This window comes from Heterodontus francisci, chromosome 12 (assembly GCF_036365525.1).
Source record: "Heterodontus francisci isolate sHetFra1 chromosome 12, sHetFra1.hap1, whole genome shotgun sequence".
NCBI lineage: Eukaryota > Metazoa > Chordata > Chondrichthyes > Heterodontiformes > Heterodontidae > Heterodontus > Heterodontus francisci.
Window position 1 is genome coordinate 86667613 of NC_090382.1, and position 24276 is coordinate 86691888.

General features: G+C 41.9%; 1 protein-coding gene across 4 annotated transcripts in view; it reads left to right on the forward strand.

Moving 5' to 3' along the window:
* The first annotated feature begins 2336 nt into the window (after positions 1-2336).
* LOC137375976 (uncharacterized) overlaps positions 2337-24276 on the forward strand; it is a 58353-nt gene continuing 36413 nt past the window's right edge. For 3 of the 4 annotated variants that reach the window (XM_068043808.1, XM_068043807.1, XM_068043809.1), the window contains exons 1-4: positions 2337-2490; positions 11703-14371; positions 16492-16836; positions 18436-18699. In XM_068043808.1, the coding sequence (XP_067899909.1) occupies positions 14335-14371; positions 16492-16836; positions 18436-18699 (646 nt within the window). In that variant the 5' untranslated portion in view covers positions 2337-2490; positions 11703-14334. The remainder of the gene's footprint in view (positions 2491-11702; positions 14372-16491; positions 16837-18435; positions 18700-24276) is intronic. The other variant, XM_068043810.1, reaches the window with a different exon arrangement.

The window sequence follows — 24276 nt, forward strand, 5'->3', positions numbered from 1 at the left end:
GCCATGACTCCTTTATCCTCCGCCAGTCCAGGCTGCCTCACATTTTCACTCCATCTCCCAAAGTGTATGATGGATCCAAGGGGACAAGGGATTTCCCTTGAAGACATGGTTACTGACCCCTCTAAAGGATCCCCAGAAAGAGGCACAGAGGCGATACAACCAATGCCACCTGCTCAGCAGACCAATCATTGAGGAGGCCTTTGGGCTTCTGAAGAAGCGATTCTGGTGCCTGGACCAGTTGGGTGGTTCCCTCCAATACCCTTCTGCAATGGTCTCTGTCATTGTGGTGGTCTGGCGCACTCTGCGTAACATGGCCCTCTAGAGAGGTGTGGACCTTGAGGACAGTGAGACCCTGGAAGCAGTCAGTCATTGGCAGAGGAGCAGGAGGTAAGAGAGGAGGAGGAAAAGCGGGAGGGGGGGCACAGTGGCGCAGTGGTTAGCACTGCAGCCTCACAGCTCCAGCGACCCGGGTTCAATTCTGGGTACTGCCTGTGTGAAGTTTGCAAGTTCTCCCTGTGTCTGCGTGGGTTTCCTCTGGGTGCTCCGGTTTCCTCCCACATGCCAAAGACTTGCAGGTTGATAGGTTAATTGGCCATTATAAATTGCCCCTAGTATAGGTAGGTGGTAGGGAAATATAGGGACAGGTGGAGATGTGGTATATGGAATTAGTATAGGGTTAGTATAAATGGGTGGTTGATGGTCAGCACAGACTCGGTGGGCTGAAGAGCCTGTTTCAGTGCTGTATCTCTAAACTAAACATAACACTGAACAGAGAGGTGCCCCTGCTGCATAACAAGGTGTCCTCCTCCTGCCACCCTCTGGAAAGAGGACCTCCCTCTTCTCCCTCACAGCTTTCAGCATTAGATCCAGTTGGGCATTGATGAAGTGTGGGTCTGCCCTGCCCCTAGTGTGAGCCCTCCAGCTCCCCTATGACAGCTTGCTTCCCCTTGGTGCTGTGGAAGGCTTATTTCTCCCTCACAACAACAAGCAGCCTCAGTGATGGCTGCGCAGGAGTCTACGTGAGTCCCACACTTGATCTGACACATCTCCATTCCTGGGTCCACTGGCTCTAAGTGGACAGAAAATTCGTCTTCATACCGATTAAGGGCTCACCCATTTGAAAATTGCAATCTGAATTAGTTTCCCACCAGAGGTGAGTTTCTGACCCAGAACTAGACCCAGTTCCTGCTTCCCACCTCCACAGGAAAAATCCAGCCCATGGTGTCTAGAAACATGAAAGTTAGAGATTGACATGAATGAAGATGTTTTAAGAATGCTAATTTAGCTGGCCTAAAATGATCCAAAGTGTTTTGAAAAGTTGCGAGAGAGTGGCATAAACTGTCGTTGATTGATGATGTCAAGAGTTTGCCTTCTTTTGAAATGCAAAGAAACTAGAAATTCTCCAAGCAACAATTTGTAAGAAGTCAGTAATTTGAGGGACTCTGGTTGTTTAATTGTCCTGTGGTTTTGAAATGTGTGTGTGACCAGGAAAGGAAGCTGCTATTGTGTGCTGATAAAGATCATAAAGGAACCTGCAACATTCACAAGGGGTGTTGAAATTACTGAAGGAAATGTAAATATATGCTGATCGTCAAGGCAGTTGTGAATATCATGGTTTGAACAAAGAATTAGATGTCCCAATGGACAATTTTAGCTTTAGGTGGATTTTGATGGGACAGTACAATCTTGTCTACGGAACATCCTACCCACCTTGGAAAGAAAGGTAGAAAGATCATTGTAAAGAGCAATTCAGGGCTGCAGGCTAGCAACTTGGTCAGTTGCTGAAGAGTACGTTCAATGGGAAGTGACTAGTCACTGGTGATCTTATATATAAACCCTTGTAACATATTTGTGACTAGCAGGTGTATTGTATTGTTAACTGGTATTCCTGCCAAACTTAGTAAAGGCATCAGTGTTTAATTTGGACTTTGAGTGTTGTCTCATTATTTCTCATAATTCTTGTATACGAACAGTAGAGCAATCTGTCAAGAGTTCGAAGGTCTTATAGGTGCAAAATGTAGAAAAATGTTCTATTTGGCAGTATTGGTGTCTCTTATCTCAATGGGTATAAATTTACCATTTTGTTGGCAAATTTCATTGCATTTGGGGAATGAAGAGATCTACACATCAATGCTGTCATTATATCACTGGTAAATGCAGCAACTGTGTGTTTTGATGAAATTTATTTCTTGGCATTGTGCTTGTAAGTGACTTATTTAAGGCTTGCCAAATGTTTTTCGAAAAGCTGAAATTCTTTTCAGAATATGAGGAACTGATGTTTGCTTCACATCCTATCTTGGTAAAGACACTTCCATGTTATGCTTTTTGCATCAGACCCAAACATGCAGTTCAGAGGCTGCAGGAAAGGGATCAGATATTTAGCTTTGAAGTAATTACATTCAGAAATAATTAAGATGTTCTTCAGCAAAATCACAAGTATCTTATACCTCAGTTACTTTGTTCTGAGTTACAAACCTGTTTGTGCAGAAGGTAAGTTAGTTTTTTTTTCAAGAAAGTATTTTTCTGACATGCATGTAGTACAGCTCAAACAGGAAACCTGGGGTAGATCTTGACTTTGTGTAATAATGTAAAACGTAAATGTAAATGAAAATTGGAAGAGATGTAAAACAGACTGCCAACTTGCTACCATCTATTTTACACTATCCCACAAAGTTAAGATCTATTCCACTCAGTTCTTAAATAATAATATACCAGTCTGGAGCTCAACAACATTGCTGCTCCTGACATAAGCAAAAACATTCAGTTTCTTAGTCTTTGTGGCAGATAAGAAGCCAGATGATATTACATGCCGAGAAGGTGCTACTTGGCAAAAGGCTGATGCTGGTAACTGTATCTGAGAGAAGGAGAGATAAGGCGCAAGAAAATGAAAGAGGGAGAAAGTGTATAAATGCAAGAAGGAAAAACAGGCATTCTAAGAGAGCAAAGGAAACATGGAATGAGATAGAGAAAAGAGAAGGAAAGAGGAATTGAAAGATAGAGATGAAGAAAATAAATGAGAGAGGGGATGAGAGAAAGACTGGCAGGGAGAAAATAATAGATAGGAGTCAGAGGAAATAGAGGAAGAATTTGTGAGGGAGAAGGAAAAAAAAGGTACAATCCAGACTTCAAGTAAATTGTTGGAAACAAAGCATGCTAAAAGTCAAATTAATAGGCTAGGTTTCAACATTTCTATCATGGAATACAGCTAGTTACAAAGGGAAAAACTAGCGTGTCATTTTAACAACAGAGGATCGGTTAATCTACAATGTATTTTTCCAGTTCTTGAGCTTGTGAAAGGTTGACTACCCTGAAATAAAGAAAGAATAAAGTGAGAGATCAGTGGGTTCTGCAACCAGAAAAATCTAGATAGTATGCATTAGGGAATGATATAAAATGAACATGTAGTAGTGACAGTCTTCTAATTCTCAAATACCATTAATTTGAGAAATGGCAACTACAATGACTGCTTTATTGGTAATAAAGGACCCAAATCTGATTTAATCTGTTTGATTATACAGAGTGGGGGAATTTTCAAAGGTTGCTTGTACAATTTCCCTGGAAACAATGAACAATAGGATCCCAAAAGTTGGGTCACAACCTCACCCACCTATGTTACATTGGAAGTGTGACCAAAAGCATTTTAGTTCGGACTTCTTTTGGCATCCAGCATGACTGCCTAACATCAGCAGGTGCCTATTTAATCACACCAATGAGGACCCTGTGCTTGTTTAAAGTCTCAAATGTCCAAATACCGGCACAATTTGTGCTGACAGCTTGCCCATCATATTGAAGTGAGCCACAAACTTATGTCATCCAGCAAGTGACTCACTTGCCCTGGCTTTTTCAATACATCTCCCAAGGATAAGTCACACTTACTTTATAAACATTTAACCAATAACTAATCATTTTAGCAGTTTTTGACAGAAGTTATCATTTGTGTGAAGGGCATAATGCTGTGTGGTGATGTTTCATCAGTTTGAAACTAGAGCTTGGAAAATGAAAGTTTAGAAAAAAAATGCTGCTGGTTATTTATATTATTTGCAGGAGGAATTAATTTAAAGTGATTATTAAAAAGTAGCAAGCTAAATGATACTAACATTGGGTCTTGGTAAATCTCACTCTTTATAAGAACAAGAGTGTTATGCAAAGCAGTATTATCAGGGACATTGATTCATCAGTATTATAGGTGGCTCTGGGATCTGGGAACATTGGCAAAGGTACCCTGTATTTACAGTACTGGAATGAGGTCTCAAGGTTTAGTCTTAATTTGAAGGAGTGCTTTGGGATCTGAGGCTACTGGGAGGGAGTCCAGGGGTTTAGGAATCCAGTGAAAGGTAGTCTATGGGGTTATGAGCACTGGAAGACCTCCTGGGATCAGCAAGTGGAGAGTTCTGTAGCTTTTGACACTGCTCCTGGGATGTAGGATCATATGAGAGTGGGTCATGGGATTGAGGCGCACTGGAAAGTGGTATAGGAGATTGTGAGAGTGTGATTATTCCAGGGAGGGCAATCCTGGAGTCCAGGAGGATTGGAGAAGGGGCATTGGGAGCCAAAATCTAGCAGTAATGTGTGGGTTACATTGGGGGCAGGGTCTAGCTGCCTTGAGGAGGAGGGAACCTAAATGTTCTGAGTTATTTTAGAAAGTTAGGCACCCCCCATACTTTAGTACAAATATAATAAAAAACAGAAAATGCTGGAAATACTTCGCAGGTCTGGCAATCTCTGTGGAGAGAGAAACTGAGTTAATGTTTCAGATCAATGACCTTTCATCAGAACTGGTAGCTCTGTTTCGCTCTTGACAGATGCTGTCTGACCTTCTGAGAATTCCCATCATTTTCTGTTTTCATCTCAGATTTCCAGCATCTGCAGTATTTTGTTTGTGTTTTAGTACAAATGGATCAAAGGACAAAGGTTAAGGAGAAGGATAATGATGAAAAGAATTAGAAAAAATAGAAGGGAAAACGATAAGCTTAGTATGGAACGGTTCATGTTATAATGTTTATATGCAAATCAAAATGCAAAAGATATTAGAATAGAGAAAAGTTAGAGTAGAGAACATGATGATACAGGTTTGATGGAAACTTGGCTTCAGCTGATGCAAGATTGGGAATGAAATATTCCTGGCTGTAAAATTTGAGGAAATATAGAAAAGGAAAAAAATAGAGGCGTGCGGGTCTTGCGGATTAAGTGCACAATTATCACCAGTGTCATGCAGGCCCCCACCTGCCTAAAATGAGAAAATATTAATTTCACCACATGAACATTAATTTTAAACTAGTTAAAAAAAAACATAATGGATCTTTGGCTGGAGAGAAATTTTTGCATATTAACAGACAGTACTTGGAAAGGACAAAGGGGCTACTCCTTGCTCAAATTTAATCCACAATGGAATTTTGATTACCAGACATTGAGGGTGGAGGAGCTCGCATTCCAGGTTGACTGCTAAGATGGCCAAATACACAAACCAACATGGTCACACCAGCTAGTCACATGACTAACCTGCGGGGCCACCTGAGTTTTGAACTAGCAGAAAGCTGTTTGCTCCTATACTAAAAAGACCTCGTGTGGCTGGCTCGCTGCAGCCTCCCCTGTCTGCTGCCATCTCTTTCTCACAGAACTCCAAGACCCATTGAAGATACATGAATCCCAAGAGAGAAAAGTCTCCAACAGTGAACAAGGTTTAAGAAGAATACTGGGCCCCAATGAAAAGCAACTAAAGGACTCTACAGTGAGCTCAAAGCACAGTAACAAGAAACTCTTCAGATATTGCCTCAAATCTCTCCACATTATTTTTCTTCTGCTCCTTTCTGTCTCTATTTGCATGTGTGTATTGCGTATACATGCTAGCGTGGGGCGTGGCATGTATCCATAGGCGTTAACCAAATTAGAGTTTAAGTTTCAGTTTTAATACATTTCACTTTTCTTCTTTAAACCTAAGAAAGTCTGTTTGTCCTCATTTCTTATAATTGGAAAGCGGTGAACAAGGATTCACCAAGGGGGAACTCAAAACACAGTGTGTTTAAAATTAAAGCCCGTTACAATAAGACCAGGTGAAGGCTGAAAGAGACCCATAGACTCCTTTCTCACCTGGTCATAACAGAAATTTGGGCACTAGCGTCCAGAATTGACCCACGGACAAATGAGAAAAATTGGAAGGGGGAAGCCAAATTGTTTCCAATCAAAAAAGAGCAAGATTAACACAGGTTTCCTTGTGGTTGTGTGTAATTGAATACTAACATGTCTGTGACTGAAGCTAGCAGGTCTCCAAGCCATGGTGAAGTAACTTGGGATAAGTTAAAAGCACTGTCTATGGAGGAGTTGAGGAAAATGGCTGAGCAGTGTGGGATCACTGTACGTGGCAAGGCTAGGAGGTCTGAACTCATAAGTCTAGTGGCCAACCATTTTTCCCTTGAATCTGAAGAGGCAGAAGCAGTGTTAGAAGCAGATCCCGTCAGGGTATTGTTAGCAAAGATACAGTTGGAACAAAGGAAACTTGAATTTGAGGAAAGAGAGAGGGAGAAAGAGAGAGCCTTCCAGAAGGAATGTGAAGAAAATGACAGGCAGGAGAGAGAAAGACAGGAGAAGGAACGAGAAAGGCAGGAGAGAGAGAGGAGACAGAGACAGAAAGAATATTCCAGAAAGAATCCGAAAAAAGAGAGCTGCAGTGGCTTGAGTTAACTAGGGGGCACCAGGGTAACCCCAGTGAAAGCATGGGCAATATGGAGGCGCGTAATTCAGGGCTGGGTACAGAATTGTTAAAACTAGCTCATCTAATTCCAAAATTCAATGAGGAAGATGTGGAAGTGTTTTTTGTGTCTTTTGAGAAACTGGCAAGGCAGCTAAAATGGCCAGCTGAGACCTGGTCTCTGTTACTACAAAGCAAGCTAACTGGAAAAGCCCATGAGGTTTATTCCTTGTTGCCAGATGAGAATTCATCAAATTATGAACTGACCAAAAATGCTATCCTCAGGGTATATGAATTTAGTCCCCGAAGTCTATCGCCAAAAGTTTAGAACCCTCAAAAAGCAAGCTAATCAAACTTATCTGGAGTTTGAAAGAAGTAAGCAGCTGGCTTTTGATCAGTGGCTGAAGGTTGTTAAAGTACAGCTCAGCTATGAGACTCTAAGGGAACTAGTTCTGTTAAAGTAATTTAAAAACTCTCTCCCACTCTCAATAAAGACCCATGTAGAGGAACAGCAGGTTCAGAGAGCCCGGCAAGCGGCCGTTCTGGCCGATGAGTTTTCTTTAATTTATTAAAGTCGGTTTCCCAGGGGAGAACCTTTCCTAATCACCTCAAACCCGAAAAGGACAAAGGGTGGAAAGGTGATCTCTGCCCAGGCAGTCCTAGAAGAGAAAGGAAAGCAGGAGATACAGGGGGCCCTCCTCCAGCCAAAAAGGAAGGTGCTGTGAGCAAAAGTGAGACCCGGAGACCTATGTGCTTCCATTGTAATAAAGCAGGGCATTTTAAAAGCTGACTGCTGGAAACTAAAGGAAAAACCGGTTGGGTTAATCAGGGCACACCTGCTCAGTGAAGGCAGGACCCTGATTGAAAGCGCAGCAGAACAAGCTGTGGCTTTAACTGCAGTCAGACTGCAACCCAGGAAGCTTACTATGGCCAGTGCAGGAAAAGCTAATAGGATTCCTGAAGGCTATCAGGGTTTTGTGTTTGAAAGAAAGTAACCCCATACCCCTCGAGCCAGGCCAACAAGCCCATAGTAATTCTCAGGGACACAGGGGCCACAAGATCCCTTTCACTGGGAAAAGGCCTGACCTTTCGCCCAGAGTACAGTGAACACCAAAATGGTGGTGAATGGTATTGGAGGGCAGTGTAGGCCTGTACCTGTGCACCTGTAGTGCAATCTAGTTTCGGGACCGGTGACTATAGGGATTGTCCCTAATTTGCCTGTGGACAGGTTTGCACTTCCTTGCAAACACAGATGTGTGATTTTGAGCTAAAATTTTAGCGTCATTCAGTTCAACAGCCTCCAGATACTGGAACATAGCAGTGTCATGGGAGTCGCTCAACAGAAAAGCATTGTCTTTGTAGAATTTCCTAGTGTATTCACAGTTGCTGAGCAATGGTCTTAGCTGTGATGACAGACAGTGGAACTGAAGGCTGTGGTAGAGCCAGTACTGTGCTTTCTGAGGTAATGAACTGGTAGGGTGAAGGCAGTAGCCCCCCAAGTAGTGAAAGAACGACCGCAGGAGGTCAGAGAGACAGGACAGTGGTAGGAGATGGTCCCCTATAGTCTCCCTGAATGTATAGTGGATCAGACCATGATACAACCAGCTCCCCCAGAGGAGACTACAATGGTACTGCAGGCAGATAACCATGATGTCTGCCTGGCCAAGACTTTCTTTGGAAAGTTAGGAGATCCAAGGAATGAATTAAATGGATTTTCCCTAGCTGAGGCTCAGCAAGCCGTCCCAGTATTGCGAGAGTTAGCACAGGCTGCCCAGTCTGACAGTGAAGCAGAGGGAGTCCCTGATTGCTACTCTTTAAAGAATAAGGGACTGATGAGGAAATGGAGTTTTTCTCACAGACCTGAGAGCAAGGAGTGGACAGTAGTTTACCAGTTAATGGTGGCACAGAGGTACCGAAGAGAAATATAAAGAAGGGCCCACGAGACTAGAGTGGCTGTACATGCCGGAAATAAGACAGCAGTTTGACTGGCCAAAACTCCACAAAGATGTAGTTGAGTACTGCAGGAGTTGCAACATGTGCCAGGTTGAGGGAAAACCCCAACCTACAGTGAAACCTGCACCCCTAAGTCCTGTACCGGTGTTAGGAGAACTCTCCAGCAGAAGGATGGTGAACTATAAGGGACACCCGCCGTGAACAAAAGGGGACAGACAGACACCAGGACAAAGGGACTACTCCCTGCTCCAATCTAATCCACAGTCGACTTTTGATTACCATACGTTGAGGGTGGAGGAGCTCACATTCCAGGTTAACTACTAAGATGGCCGAATACACTAAAGGACATGGTAACACCAGCTAGTCACACGACTAACCTGCTGGGCCACCTGAGCTTTTTTTGTATTTGAACTTGCCACAGAATTTTGAACTGGCAGAAATCTGTTTGCTCCTGGACTGAAAAGACCTCTCGTGGCTGGCTCTCTGCAGTCTCTCCTATCTGCTCCTATTCCTTTCTCATGGATCTCCAAGACCCATTGAAGATACATGAACCCCAAGAGAGAAAAGTTTCCTACAGTGAACAAGGTTTAAGAAGAAAACTGGGCCCCAACAAAAAGCAAGATCATACCTCAACTAAAGGACTCTACAGTGAGCTTGAAGCACAATAAACAAGAAACTCTTCAGATATTGCCTCAAATCTCTACACTTTATTTTTCTTCTGCTCTTTTCTGTCTCTATTTGGATGTGTGTATTGCAGATACACACTAGTATGGAGCGCGGCGTGTATCCGTAGGCGTTAACCGAATTAAAATTTAAGTTTAAGTTTTAATAAATCTCACTTTTCTTCTTTAAACCTAAGAAAGTCTGTTTGTCCTCATTTCTTATAATTGGAAAGCAGTGAACAAGGATTCACAAAGGGGGAGCTCAAAACACAATGTGTTTAAAAATAAATCCTGTTGCAATAAGACCAGGTGAAGGCTGAAAGAGACCCCTAGACAGCTTTCTCACCTGGTCGTAACACTAGACAAGGAAAACACTGGTGCTTGGTGAAGTCTGTCTGGATTGAGTTTAAGAATGATAAGCAGGTTACCATTTTGGGACTACATTATATACCACTAGATAGTGCAAAAGAAATTACTGAGATTTATGGACAATTTAGAGAGATTTTCAATTTCAGAGAATATGGCCGACAGGGTTAAATGGCACGAAAGAAAGGGTGGATGCACAGAAAGCATAGTTGGAGGATCAAAGGGTGTGGGAGGAGTTGGGAAGCTGCAGGATGTTGCAGAGGGAGGTTAGGGGTGCGGCAATGAGGGGATTTGTAATTTTTAAAATTTTAGTATGGGGTGAACAGCGAGCCAGTGAAGACAATTGAGAACAGGGATGATCAATGATTCGGGGTTAGTGCAAAGCAGGATATGTGCAACTACATTTTGGACCTTTGGAGTTGATGGAGAGTGGAGAATCTGGAGGATAGCTAGGATGATATTGAAGAAATAGAGACAATTGCTGATTAAAGACAGGGATAAGGTTTTTGGGAGCAGCTGGGTGTACGGTTGGGTAGAGATGCAAAGTGTTGCACATGCGGATGTAAGCTGTCTTGCTTGTGGACAGCATGAGGGGTTTGAACCACAGCTCCAGATTGAATTGGATGCCAAGATTTTAGTTGATTTTCTTAAAGTGTATCATCACCTGAAAGAAAATGTTGTTTGAAAGGTATGTATGGTAGGTACGTAGCATGTTAAAATGAATGTTGTGCCTGACATCACATCCATACACTTCAATGTTTATTATTGCCAAATACTTTGAATTTAATGATATTTACAAATGTAAAACCAACAGAGTGCAGAGTTAATAAACACACTATTTTTTCAAATTCATACTTAAGTAATGTAATTGACTGCACTATTGATAATTGTCAATTAAATGTTTCGGTTTTAATCAGTTCTTCTCTGGAAGCTTTTACTTAGAGTAAGGAGGCTATTCGGCCCATTGAGTCCATGCCAGCTCTCCACAAAGCTGTGCTGTCAGTCGCACTCCATGGCTCAAATTCCTTAGCCCTGCCAGTCTATTTCTCTCAGGTGGCCATCCAACTTCCTCATGAAGTCATTGATCATCTCTGTTTCCACCACCCTTGTGGGCAGAAAGTTCCAGGTCATTACCACCTGCTGTGTTGAAAAGTGCTTTTTATTTTATTTATTTTTATTTAGAGATACAGCACTGAAACAGGCCCTTCGGCCCACCGAGTCTGTGCCGACCAACAACCACCCATTTATACTAACCCTACAGTAATCCCATATTCCCTATCACCTCCCTACACTAGGGGCAATTTACAACGGCCAATTTATCTATCACCTGCAAGTCTTTTGGATGTGGGAGGAAACTGGAGCACCTGGCGAAAACCCACGCGGTCACATATGCTTCCTCATATTCCCCCTGCATCTTTTGCTCAAAACTTTCAATCTGTGTCCCCTAGTCCTTGTACCATTTAAAAAAAAAATAGGAACAGCTTTTCCTTGTCTAACTGATCTAAGTCTGTCATAATCTTGTACACTTCTATTAAATCTCCCCTCAGTCTCCTTTGTTCTAAGAAGAACAAACCCAGCTTTCCCAACCTAACCTTGTAACTAAAATCCTCCATCTCTGGAACCGTTCTGGTAAATCTCCTTTGCACCTTCTCAAGGACCCTCACATCTTTCCTGAAGTGTGGTGACCAGAACTGAACGCAATACTCCAGTTGGGACCTAACTAGAGCTTTATAAAGGTTCAGCATAAATTCCCTGCTTTTGAACTCAATGCCTCTATTTATGAAGCCCAAGATCCCGCATGCTTTACTAACTGTTCTCTCAATATGTCCTGCCATCCTCAAAGAACTATGCACATGCAACCCCAGATCCCTCTGTTCCTACCCACTCTTTAGAACTATGCCATCAAATATGTATTGCCTCTCCCTGTTCCTCTTGCCAAAATGCATCACCTCACACTTGTCAATATTAAATTCCATACTTTTTGTATTTGTCAGATTTTCATATACGTTACTGTTAATCTTGTGTTCCTTTCTCAGAAGAACTCACAATTTATTATTTCCCGGAGGGAGCTGAGAATATTGTTCTCAAATCACCCATTTCTTTGGCTTTGAAGCAACCAATTGTTACCTGGGAATGGATGTCGCATGATGGGCAACACAAGAATATTACATTTATTGAAGAACAGTTGGAAATAGGATGGAATATTGAAAAATCTGATAATAAATCGATGGATTCACATGGATAATTGAAACTTTAAGCTTTGCAAATGGATACTTTACCTGCTGACTGATAAAACCTTATCATGCTATCCTACAACAGTATGAGGTGTTTGCTGTCAAAGGTAAAAAGAGGGAGTTTGCAGTAAATGTTTCATAAAATAAGATGACAATCAGATTATTTAAGGTTACATTTATACTGCAGAACTGGTCTGAGTCTGGTTTACCTCAATAATGTAATTTTTTCTTTTACCTTCCCCTTATTCCCCCATCAACATCATTTATGCAACATGCTACTTATCGATCTGGCATTAAGAGGTAGAGTAGCATTGACTGCTTGACAGAAGCACTAAACTTCAGTTCCTGCTATTGAGAAAGCATTCAAAGCATCTCAGAAGTATTGGTTGATTGGAATAAGTGAATCTTGAACAACAAAAAATAAAATCAGTTTTGGATCCATTCAAATTTTGGAAATCGTCCTTTTTTAGGTGAAAAAATCCTTCATATCCAATAAAAGAAAGAAATATTTTACTCTTTTCATTTTTTCCAGCTCTCTTTCCTTCTATCCTGAAGACACTTAATCACACATTAGGCTATGGTGCATACGTTGTGGTCATTCTCTTTTAGCTAGGTGTGCCTTGACAGTAAATATTGTATAGTCATCAGGAGGGGGATTGTTGGTGATCTTTTGATTAGTGCTGTGGTCAATTGTAGAGCCCCTGTAACTGGCCTGGCTGAAATCAAATAGCTCAGTAAAGATTGAGTTCAAAACTTTAAACTTCCTGGGTTGTGTGGATCAGAGGCGAAGCCTTTACCTCGGAGCTACTGGGATGCTAAGTATCCTAATCTGACAAGCCTCTTTATCCTGCTGTTCTCATGAGGTGATGTCTTCAGCCATGAAGTTCTAGTGGCAAATACTTCCAATCTATCCAAAATGGAGCCTGATGAGATAATTTCTTCAGAACAGTTCTGACAGCAATTTTGAAGTTTTAGAAACCTAATCTTACAGTAAGCATGCTACCATATTCTGCAAACTAATTTTAACATATTGCAACAGTACTTTATACAACATGGAAAATATACGCAAATATTTTCAGGCAATTCTAGATTTTTTAATGTTCTTCTCTACTGCTCTTTTCTGGAAGTTGATGACTCATATTAGAGTATAGTTTCACAGATACTGGATAACAATCAGGTGTGGTAACCGAACTGATTTTTTCCTTTTCCTAGATTGGAGGGCATTGAGACCAATTGTGGCATCCCCAACCAGTGCTCTAGCTAAAAACAGCACAGGCTAGGAATCAAACCTGGGAACTTTTAGCTCTGTACAACTTAGCACAACAACACACAATACATTTACCCAAAGAATCATTGGAGGAAGTTCACTTCCCAGGATAGATTTTCTGAGTCCATTGTTGTGGTATGTTACCTGGGAGAAAAACAGAAAATGCTGGAAATACTCAGCAGGTCAGGCAGCAGCTGTAGAGAGAGAAAAACAGAGTTAACATTTCAGGCAATACCCTACAGCAGAAATGGGAAAAGTTAGAAATGGAGTAGGTTTTATGCAAGTGAAAGGGGGGAGGGTAGGAAAAAGAACAAAAGGGAAGGTCTGTGATAGGATGAAAGACAGTGAGATTAAATGTCAAATGCATTGGTGATGCAAAGCTAAAGGGAGTGGTCATGGGACAAGTGAAGAAGCAAGAGATGTGTCTCAAAGAGGTGTGAATGGCAGAATGACGAACAGCTGCTGCACAAAAACAAAAATAAGAGTAAAACTTTTATTCATCATTTACTCATCATCCATCTGCCATTCACACCTCCTCAAGACACATCTCTTGTTTCTTTATCTGCTACTGAGAAGGATGCAATAGTGTTTAGTTAGATGGTAGATATAGTGTATTGAGGTTGTGATGCTGGTTGTGGTGTGCAGTTATTGAGACGTGTGTTTGTGTCAAGTCATTACATTTCTTGCAGCACTGGAGCCATGTCCTGGGGCCAGGACTCCTGGCTGTGACCTGCCAGGTGACCTCCTCCCACATGTGGCATAGCAGCTGCCACTGTGGCCTAGTCCCCCCACCCTTGTCAGTAAAGGACATCCCTCCTCCTCTCTGGCTCCTTCACCAGAATCTGCAGTGCTACTTTGGAGAACCTGGGCACCCTCTCTCTTGCTCCTTGAGACATCCTTCCACTCCCAGCCATTTTCAGTGGAAGTGGGCGAGTGCAGGCTACATATATAGCTTAAGTGCTAAACCTGGAATTGTTAGTTTCATCTGAGCTCCAGGACATCACTGCAGGAGTTCCTCAGGGTAGTGTCCTAGGCCCAACCATCTTCAGCTGCTTCATCAATGACCTTCTTTCAATCATAAGGTCAGAAGTGGGGATATTCGCTGATGATTGCACAACGTTCAGCACCATTCGCAGCTCCTCAGATACTGAAGCAGTCGGTATAGAAATGCAGCAAGACCGAGACAATATCCAGGCTTGGGCTGGTAAGTGGCAAGTAACATTCGCGCCACTCAAGTGCCAGGCAATGACCATCTCCAACAAGAAAGAATCTAACTATCTCCCCTTGACATTCAATGGCATTACGATCACTGAATCCCCCACTATCAACATCCTGGGGGGTTATCATTGACCAGAAACTGAACTGGACCAGCCATATAAACACCATGGCTACAACAGCAGGTCAGAGGCTAGGAATCCTGCTGTGAGTAACTCACCTTCTGACTCCTCAAAGCCTGTCCACCATCTACAAGGCACAAGTCAGGAGTGTGATGGAATACTCTCAACTTGCCTAAATGCGTGCAGCTCTAACAACACTCAAGAAGCTCAACATCATCCAGGACAAAGCAACCTGCTTGATTGGCACCCCATCTACAAACATTCACTCCCTCCACCACCGACGCACAGTGGCAGCAGTGTGTACCATCTACAAGATGCACTGCAGCAATGCACCAAGGCTCCTTAGACAGCATCTTTCAAACCCACAACCTCTGCCACCTAGAAGGACAAGGGCAGCAGATGCATGGGAACACCACCACCTGCAAGTTCCCTTCCAAGCCACACACCATCCTGACTTAGAACTGTATCACCGTTCCTTCACTTTTGCTGGGTCAAAATCCTGGAACTCCCTTCCTCACAGCACTGTAGATGTACCTACCCCAAATGGACTGCAGTGGTTCAAGAAGGCATCTCACCACCACCTTCTCATGGGCAATTAGGGATGGGAAATAAATGCTGGCCTGGCCAGCGATGCCCACATTTCCATTAAAAAAAATTAAAACACCTACAGACATGTTTAAATCATAATCATCATCAATTAGCCTGAAAATTATGTGCAAAATTCAGACTTTCAAACCAGTGTTTATTGATAGCACATCACACATTTAGACCCAGTTTTTACCCTTTGGTCAAAATAAACCCCAGTGATTATATCTTCCTAATTGTGAAAATGATCATGTGTTGGTGATTTTTATAGTTTTGCCAAATACATGAAAACCAGTCACTCCAGGCATGGATGTCTCATTCAGTTGTACCATTTCCAAACTCTCAGATGCAATGAGTCTTCAATGGCAGCAAGGGATGTCTCAGCAACAACACAAAAGAAAGAACACTGATCAGCTTCAAATCAATAATACATGGTATCTAATGATTTGAAATGTTGCAAAGGATAATGAAGGACAGTACAAATGTATAATACAGAGAAACAATACAGTTGAATATTCTGTACTTAACAATCTAACTGTAAAGAATTGTGAGTACAAATACATGTTAGACAAAATATAGACTAAACCTTTAAATGTTATTTCTGTTCTTTCTTAATATCCAATCCTCCATAATAGCCCACACAACTCTTTCAAAGGTACATATCTAGAGTTTAGTCATCATCTGACTTTCCATCCACCCCCCCTTTGAAGAATTGGTGCTCTACATTTCTGTCAGGTGGCAAAAGTAGGAACAGGAACTCATGAGTGACAGATTGTGGCATGAAGTGCACACTACCATTGAATAGCACAGTTTGTGCCCCATTGTAGCGCAAAGCTATTCAAATCAATGTCATCTGAAATAAAAATTGAAAATTAATTGATATGGAGAGCAGCTAAAGTTTTAATGTAGATGAGCTTAGTTTGGGAAAGTGTTGCCTGTTATATAAATGAGGATTTTAATCAAGGATTTTACTGCAGGGATTATTAATTGGCGCCCATTATTCAATAACAAAAAAATCATTGTTTTTTTTGATAATTCCCTATTTGATGTAAATAGCTCAAGGTAAAAGGTCAAACAATAATGAAAAAGATTAAATCTAATGGAATCATTGCAAAAATCACCTCTTGAAAAAGGATTAGTAAATAAATGAACCTGTTTGTTGAAGGACATCTTACAAACTGAAACACATTTTCTACAGCATCGGTTAGAATAAATGCACTTTAATTAATCATGTGTATCACAAACCTCTTTGTACTTTTTAATTTTCATTTCTCTGTGTTTGGTGTTTGCATCTACCTATTCTTGTGACTTCTGATCAATTTTTGATCTCTACTGAAATGTTGATAGTTCCACATGAGTATCATACAATTCTTATTCAGTATGATCTGTGTCCCTGTTGCAGATGTATATGAAGATTATATATTGTACAGGTCAAGTGCAGGTGACTGTGTGCTCAACCTGACTTGTACAAGTCCATCTACATATAAGAAAGCTGTATGGTACTGGACATCGCAAAGTTCTGATCAAGAAAATAAACAAATAGCATTTGCTATCCAAGATGGGAACGTTACTATAGACACTTCAGACTTTCGGAATCGGATGAAACCAGCTGCGATTTACTTTGATGGAAGCATCTTTTGTCTTCAAATTGAACCAGTATTGTTTGAAGATGCTGGAGACTTTGCTTGTTATTTTGAGAAAACAAAGGCAAAAGAACGGACAGCTATTATTCTAATAACTATTAAAGGTAACAAATATAATTCACCAAATAACATAAATCTTGTTATTGCAAACCTGAGGACGTAAAAAAAAAGTTTTTTTTAACCACATGCTTATTTGAGTGAACTGTGAAGCAAATCGGACCCTGAATAACCTGTATTTGGTTATCCAAAACAAAAGCTTATATTAATGAAGCATCTTTCACGTAACTAAGTATCTCAGGGTAGTTGTAGAGGGTCAATAGATATTGAGCATGGGCTTGGGGAGAGGTTATGGAAGGTGAAAGCCTGGTCAAAGAGATATGAGGAGACATTTTCTTAAATTCGGACCAGTCCAAAATAGTTCAACTGCTCACAAGTAGCCTGGGGTCTGGAACCTGATTTAGCTGTCAAAATGGAGTTGCCTGTGGCCTGACCTGTCACTTTAATGTCACTGGGTGGGGGGGGGTGGTGGTAAATAGATTAAAGAGGCACTTTCTGATGTCAATTGGAGGTTAATTAATGTTGCTGTTAGCAATACTGCTAGATGGACAGTATGCTTCCTTTTGGGAAGGTCTGGTCAAAAAATATAGTAGGAAATGGTTTGCCGTTCTTTCTTCGATTGTATGATGTTTCCAAAACTTTTTGTTCGGATTTAGTTGGTGTTTTGTACAAAGTATAATGAATATGCCTCAAAGATAGAAAATATGTGTATATTAATGTGGCATTTCGATGATCTGATTTATGACCGGAATATTATAACATGTAAAATAGAATCTATTTATTTGTCCTTTTTAGACTGAAATGTGTAGTTGCTGTAGATCAAAGTTTTTAGTACAGAATGAGCCATTTGGCCCATCATGTTTATGTTGGCTCTTTGCGAGAGCAATCCAAAACTAATCCCACTGCCCTGTGATCTCCCCAGTGCCTTGTATCTTTCTTTGCTTCAAATATTTATCCAATTTTTCCTTAAAAAATGAAATAGTCATTCCCTGCAACCCAGAGTCTTTTCCAGCACTATGCCACTGTGCTGGCTTCTTTGACTCCATCCAAAATGCTGATTATCTTATCTCCTTAACTTTTGGTGTTACCATGTGATAAGTTGATGGTCTCCACTGCTGGCTCCAGCTACAAACACTTGTTGGTAGGCATGTAAAATGTAGTTGGTGATATTCTGAAAGTGTTGCATCCAATGAGAAGTTTATGATGTGCACCACAGTCCCAGGCATGGTGGTGGAGATTAGGCAAATAATGAATGACTTGGGGCAGTCTTGGAATAAGCATGAACATATCTGTTTCCTAGTTGCCTAGCAAGAGGGGCAAAAAAACTATCAAAGAAAACTGACCAGGAGAAAACTCTGGTATTGTTCTATGCTGTGGAATTTATGTACCATCTTGGGCTATTAGATTTTCATTTTAACGTTACAAACTGTTGAATTTAGAACTTGCAAGATCAGCATCTTCCCACCTCTTGAAAAAAAAACTACCTCATTATTGGGCACATTTATTGAGGCATGAGCTTCAATACTACTGGGCTGCAAGTGGCTGAGATTCAGTTAGGATTTGATAAGAGTTATAAGAGTTTAGCTTCATGTTATGGATGTGTAGTATATGGAAGAAATATTATATTTTGGCCTGTTTTAATTTAGTAACTGCTGAGTTTCGCATGGCTCCAGTTGAAGGAAACAGTGTCACCTTGACCTGCTCAGTCTCGAAAGATTCAAAAGGGCTAAGGTTGATTTGGCTGGGGAATGACAATAAAACCATCATCAAGGAGAAAATACTGAGTGGACAGGAGAGAGAACTGAGACTGTTTATTCAGAATGTCAGAAAAGATGAACACTCTAGGATGTGTGTAGCACTTCAAGACAATCTTCCCAGGGCTGTCATACCGTACGACCTGAAAGTCAAAGGTAAGTCTACATCTGCATGATTTTTAATATCATGACCATTGTACGGCATTTCATAAGGAGAACATTTGTAACCTAGCTACTTAACAAAGCAATTGCCAGAGAAAATGCCAGAGGGATTTTTCTGCTTTCTCATTTTTAATTGCAATTTAATGTCGAATGGCAGCAGGTGTGGCTTTAAACTAGCCCAGTAGTTGTCTTGTAGGTTTGCTCACACATTGGGCTGCATTTTATTCTGCTTCCGACGTCGGGCTCCATGGCTGGGGGGTGAACCGGAAGATCGGAGCGGCAGCGGCCCACCACAGAACCTAAAGTTTGCCGGGTCCAATCTTCCCTGCGGCGGGGAAGTTCCGTGGCAACCCCTCCACTGCTCTGCAATGGGATCCTGGTTTAAATATTTAAATTACCTTTCTGCTTTCATTTAAATGGAATTCCCCATGATCTTACCTTCGGTTCCGGATCTTCAGCATGACAGGCGGCACTCACATGCCATCACTTTCCTGTCCAGGGAAAGCTGACGCCACTGAGGTGGGGAAGGGGTGAACTCTGCAATTTTAATGTGGTGGTGGTTGGGGGGGGGGTGGGGGGACACAGGGAAAGGGGTGTACTCTGCACTTAGTGAAGTTTGCTCGTGGTGCGGGACAACAAAATCCAGACCGTTTTATTGCATATAGAGTTTTGTGCATGTTCCCGGCACAACTGTTTTTGCCACCTTCTTATAAAGTCTTCCAGTTGTTCCTTGAGGACTTTGTTTATCCATCAGGGCTGGGCTTCAGAGGCTGAAGTTGTGTAAGTTTTATGAGTGCTGCTTATGGAGTTCTTGTGCTTTATGAACACTCACCATTTGAATTGTCTTTGAAGGTTACCGATTTGCAGGCCTACATCAAGAGGCATTGGAGCCCCTGGGGGAACAGATCACAGATAACCTGTTTTTGTGATTTGATTGAAGGATAAATAGGACACCAAGGATAACTTCCCTACTCTTCCTCTAAATAGTACCATAGGTTCTTTTACATCTATCCAAAAGGGCAAACAGGACCTCAGTTTAACATCTCATCAGAAAGACAGCACCTCCAATATTGCAGCACTCCCTCAGTACTGCACTGATGTGTTAGTCTTGATATTTATGCTCATGTCCTGGAGTGAGACTTAAACCCACAATCTCCTGACTCAAAAGTGAGTGCGCTACCAACTGAGCCACAGCTGACACCTAGATTAGAAATCCTTCCTTTGACAGATGGACATGTTATCTTGCCTGCCCTCCCTAATTGGTTGTGCAATACAGAAGTGGAATGCTAATGCCGTGGCTGAGTTAACAAGTCACAGCAAGGTGCACAAATTAGTTAATAGGTTCCTGGCCCGAAAATGGACCCGTCTTTCCGGCAGGGACTAGGTTCACAAGATCCCACCCTACATCTCAGATATCCACGAGCTGTATCCTGTGGACCTGTTGCATCCTCTTCATGGGCTTAGTCTTCTGTATCAATTATGTCAGCATCCACCTCTCCAACATTTTTGGGGATTTGTACCATCAGGCCTTACAACAGACAAAAGTTATGAAGGACACAGTACACTACCACAATTTCAGAAACTGTGCTAGGGCAACTCTTGATTTATTCAGGCATTTGAACTTGCCATTCAGCAATGTAATAGCTTGCTCAGTGCGAATTCTGGATATAACATGTGCCTAATTTTAGTATATAAAAACAAAAAATGCTGGAAATATTCAAGTCTGGCAGCATCTGCGGAGAGAGAAGCAGAGATAATGTTTCAGGTCAGTGACCCTTCTTCAGAACTGGCAAATATTAGAAATGTGAAAGGTTATTAGCAAGTGAAGTGGGGGTGGGGCAAGAGATAACAAAGGAGAAGATGTAGATAGGACAAGGTCACAGAATAGCTGACCATAAGGTCATGGATCAAAGGCAAACAATAGGTTAATGGTGTATTGAAAGACAAAGCATTAATACAGATAGGGTGTCAATGGACTGAAAATTGAACAGCCGCAAGTACAAACAGGAAAAAAAACAATGGGTAAGCAAACTGAACAAACTGAGTTAAATAAAATAAACACAAAAAAAATATATAAAGAAAGAAAAAATAAATAAAAATAAAAGTAAAATGGTGGGCCTGTCATGCTCTGAAATTATTGAACTCAATGTTCAGTCCGGCAGGCTGTGTGCCTAATTGGTGAATGAGATGCTCTTCCTCGAGCTTGCATTGATGTTCACTGGAACACTGCAGCAATTCCAGGACAGAGACGTGAGCATGAGAGCGGGGGAAGTGTTGAAATGGCAAGCAACTGGAAGCTCGGGGTCCTGCTTGCAGACTGAGCACTAATTTTAGTGCTCCTTTACAACACCAGGAACAGTGCATATCCCTTACCACCCAGCAGCTATCATGGCACTTACCCTTGATGTTGAAATATACCTGGGGCACAGAACTGGAAAAGTCATGTAAATATCAATCAATACATTTAATGGCCTAGACTTTACGGGTTAGCAGCAAAGGAACGACGCTCACAATTGACCTCAAAGAAACCTGCCCACAAAGTTTTAGCAGGCTTTAGAGCACAGACTTCCTTTTTCTGACATAAGGTTGAATTTGGCCCCTTCTACAGGGTATCTGTCACATCTAGGAACTAAGCAGGCAGCAGGCAGACTGATCAATCAATCAGATTGAAGAATTCCCAGTGATGGAAAAGCATGGAATATAAATAACATTTAATTCATTGCACTAAAAGCAAAATAAAGATTGGGGAATATACAGGGGATTAAGAGAAAAACTTAAATAGCAAAACTCAAACTTGTAAAATAAAAGTTTTATCTTTATAAAATGTGCAACATTTTAATTTTCTTCTGAAGGAATTGGACCCCACACATCTAAAATTAACTTTTCAGGGCCAGAGAGGTTGCTCAGCAGCAATTGTGATTTTCTATGCTGTTAAAAACTCGGTTACTTCTGACTGAACAAGGCATAAGTTTTTCATCAGTCTTTGCAGTGCAAGTAGTGGGTGATTAGTTTAAGTTCAAAGACATAGCAGTTTTTCTTTGTGTTGATTGCATCTGTGAAGATTGCAACAGCACACCCTGTGGAGGAGCAGAGTAACATTGACAGCAACTTCCAGAGTTTTGCATTTAATTGCACATGCGTGGATGCCAGAAGTTGCTGTCAGTTTTGCAACACTGCTGCAAATTCCAAGCGAATGAGTCTCTAGGTTGAGTAAGTTGAAGAACTCGAGTGGATACAACCTCACAGAGTGCGGTAAAAATAAAGCTACCTTTGCTTTACAGTTTCATGGAACAGCAACATGGATGTTAAATGATGTAATGGGCCAAGGTCAATATATATTCAGTTTAAAATAAATTTATTTTGGCATATGAGCAAAGTATTTGTAAAAATGTATTGGAAGCATCTGTAATATGAATCAAACAAAACAAATGTCAAAAAGGTAACAAATAAACTTTAAAATATAAATATCTGCAGGACTAGCAGTTGAAGGATTAAACCAATTTTTGCAGATCACAAGTATTTGTTAACAAAACACGATTGTTATGACCAGGTGAGGAAGGGGTCTCAGGCTCCCCTTTCGCCCCTTCTCTGGTTTGATCGCAACAGGGTTTATCTTTTTTAAACACAGTGATTTAACTTACCACCTCAGTGAGCACTTGCTCCTGTTCCTCTAATGTAATTGTAAATGAACCAAACAGGTTTTCTTCAGTTTAAACAAGAAAGATGTAAGTTTATTAACCTTATCACTCTAAACCAGTTAAAATTGCTAAAATATGCTATGCATCCACGCCTGACAATCACACAGGAGCCATACGCACACACAAATAGATTACAGAGGGAAAAATCAGAGTTGGGAGGTTGGAGTAGAATCATTAATAAATGGAATTTAAACACTGAAGGCTGCATTTTGGCAGAAAAATTTGCGGCCTGCACGCACGGGCCCACGTTGCGGAGCCAGCGCGATTCCAAATGCGGCAGCTCATTAGCGTGTCCGGGCCAACCCCCACCCCGCCCCACTGCTGACGTGGAGGGGGCGGGCAAACCCCAGCAACAGCATCTGGTGCCAATGCGCAGGCACCGGCGCCATTTTTAAAAGGCTTAAATCCCTCAATAAGCAATTAAATTTTAAAGGTACAATGACATTTAAATTTTTAAAAATGAATAAAATAAGCTTTCTATGACCTCTCCCACGCCCCCCCAATGGTATTACACATCATTCCTGTCCTTTTCCCTCCCCCCGAATACTTAACATGAATAATTGACCATTCCCCCCACCCTCCCCCCACTCAAAGTTCGGAATCTTTGTCCTTTACCCCTTCCCATCGCTCCTCACCCTGACCAATCCGAAGTGTTTTAACCCTGCTCCCCCCTCCCACACAGAGAAAATCACCTCCCCTGCCCCCGCCTTTCCCACAGGTGGCGTGCCTCCTTTTCCCGAACGGGGATTCGAAGGTGCAGCATTGACGGCCTCCCGAATGAAGATCGGTGCGACAAATAAGGATGTGATGGGACCTTCATTAATTCAGGTAGGGAAATTAATTTAAATATGGAAATCGTGGTCCCATCGGCGAGCGGCAGGGCGGCCGACACGAGGACTCCTTGCTGCCAAGATCGGTACGGGGCCTGCCGGCTTTGGGGTTGGTGGCGGGCCTCCTCCATTGCTATCTTCATTCTCCCATCACCAACATTCCTGGTGTCAGAGACCTTTTAAAATCCAGCCCTGAATCTCAGTCTCAGTGTCTTAAATTTCACTTATAGTCCTGAAGTCCTTGCTGGGCCATACACGGTTTAAGCTTGCTTCTCAGGTTCTGGAAGGCAGATGAGGGGCTTTATCCTTGTTCCCTGGTTGCAGACAGTAAGGATCTGTAAAGATTAGATTAGATTAGATTAGAGATACAGCACTGAAACAGGCCCTTCGGCCCACCGAGTCTGTGCCGAACATCAACCACCCATTTATACTAATCCTACACTAATCCCATATTCCTACCAAACATCCCCACCTGTTCCTATATTTCCCTACCACCTACCTATACTAGTGACAATTTATAATGGCCAATTTACCTATCAACCTGCAAGTCTTTTGGCTTGTGGGAGGAAACCGGAGCACCCGGAGAAAACCCACGCAGACACAGGGAGAACTTGCAAACTCCACACAGGCAGTACCCGGAATCGAACCCGGGTCCCTGGAGCTGTGAGGCTGCGGTGCTAACCACTGCGCCACTAAACTTGAGGCTTAGCAGCCGAGGCTCCTCTGGGACCTTACTGGACCTTTCGGCTGGCACAGACACGATGGGCCAAGTGGCCTCTTTCTGTGCCTTAAACTTTCTATGATTCTATGAGAGAGAGAGAGAGATGCTGTTCTCTTGCTGGATCTCAGTTACTGTCTGACCTCTGAGTCACCACTCACAAATGTCCAGAGTGGCCCAAGCAGTCATGTGATGTGACCACCTTTTTCTGTTTGAATCAGAATCTTCTGGAATGATCTTTGAAATTCAAGGCTCTCCCTCTAGCTGATTAGGCATACTTGGCAGGGAGGCAGTTTGGCTCTTTCAAATTCAATGGGTGTCAATG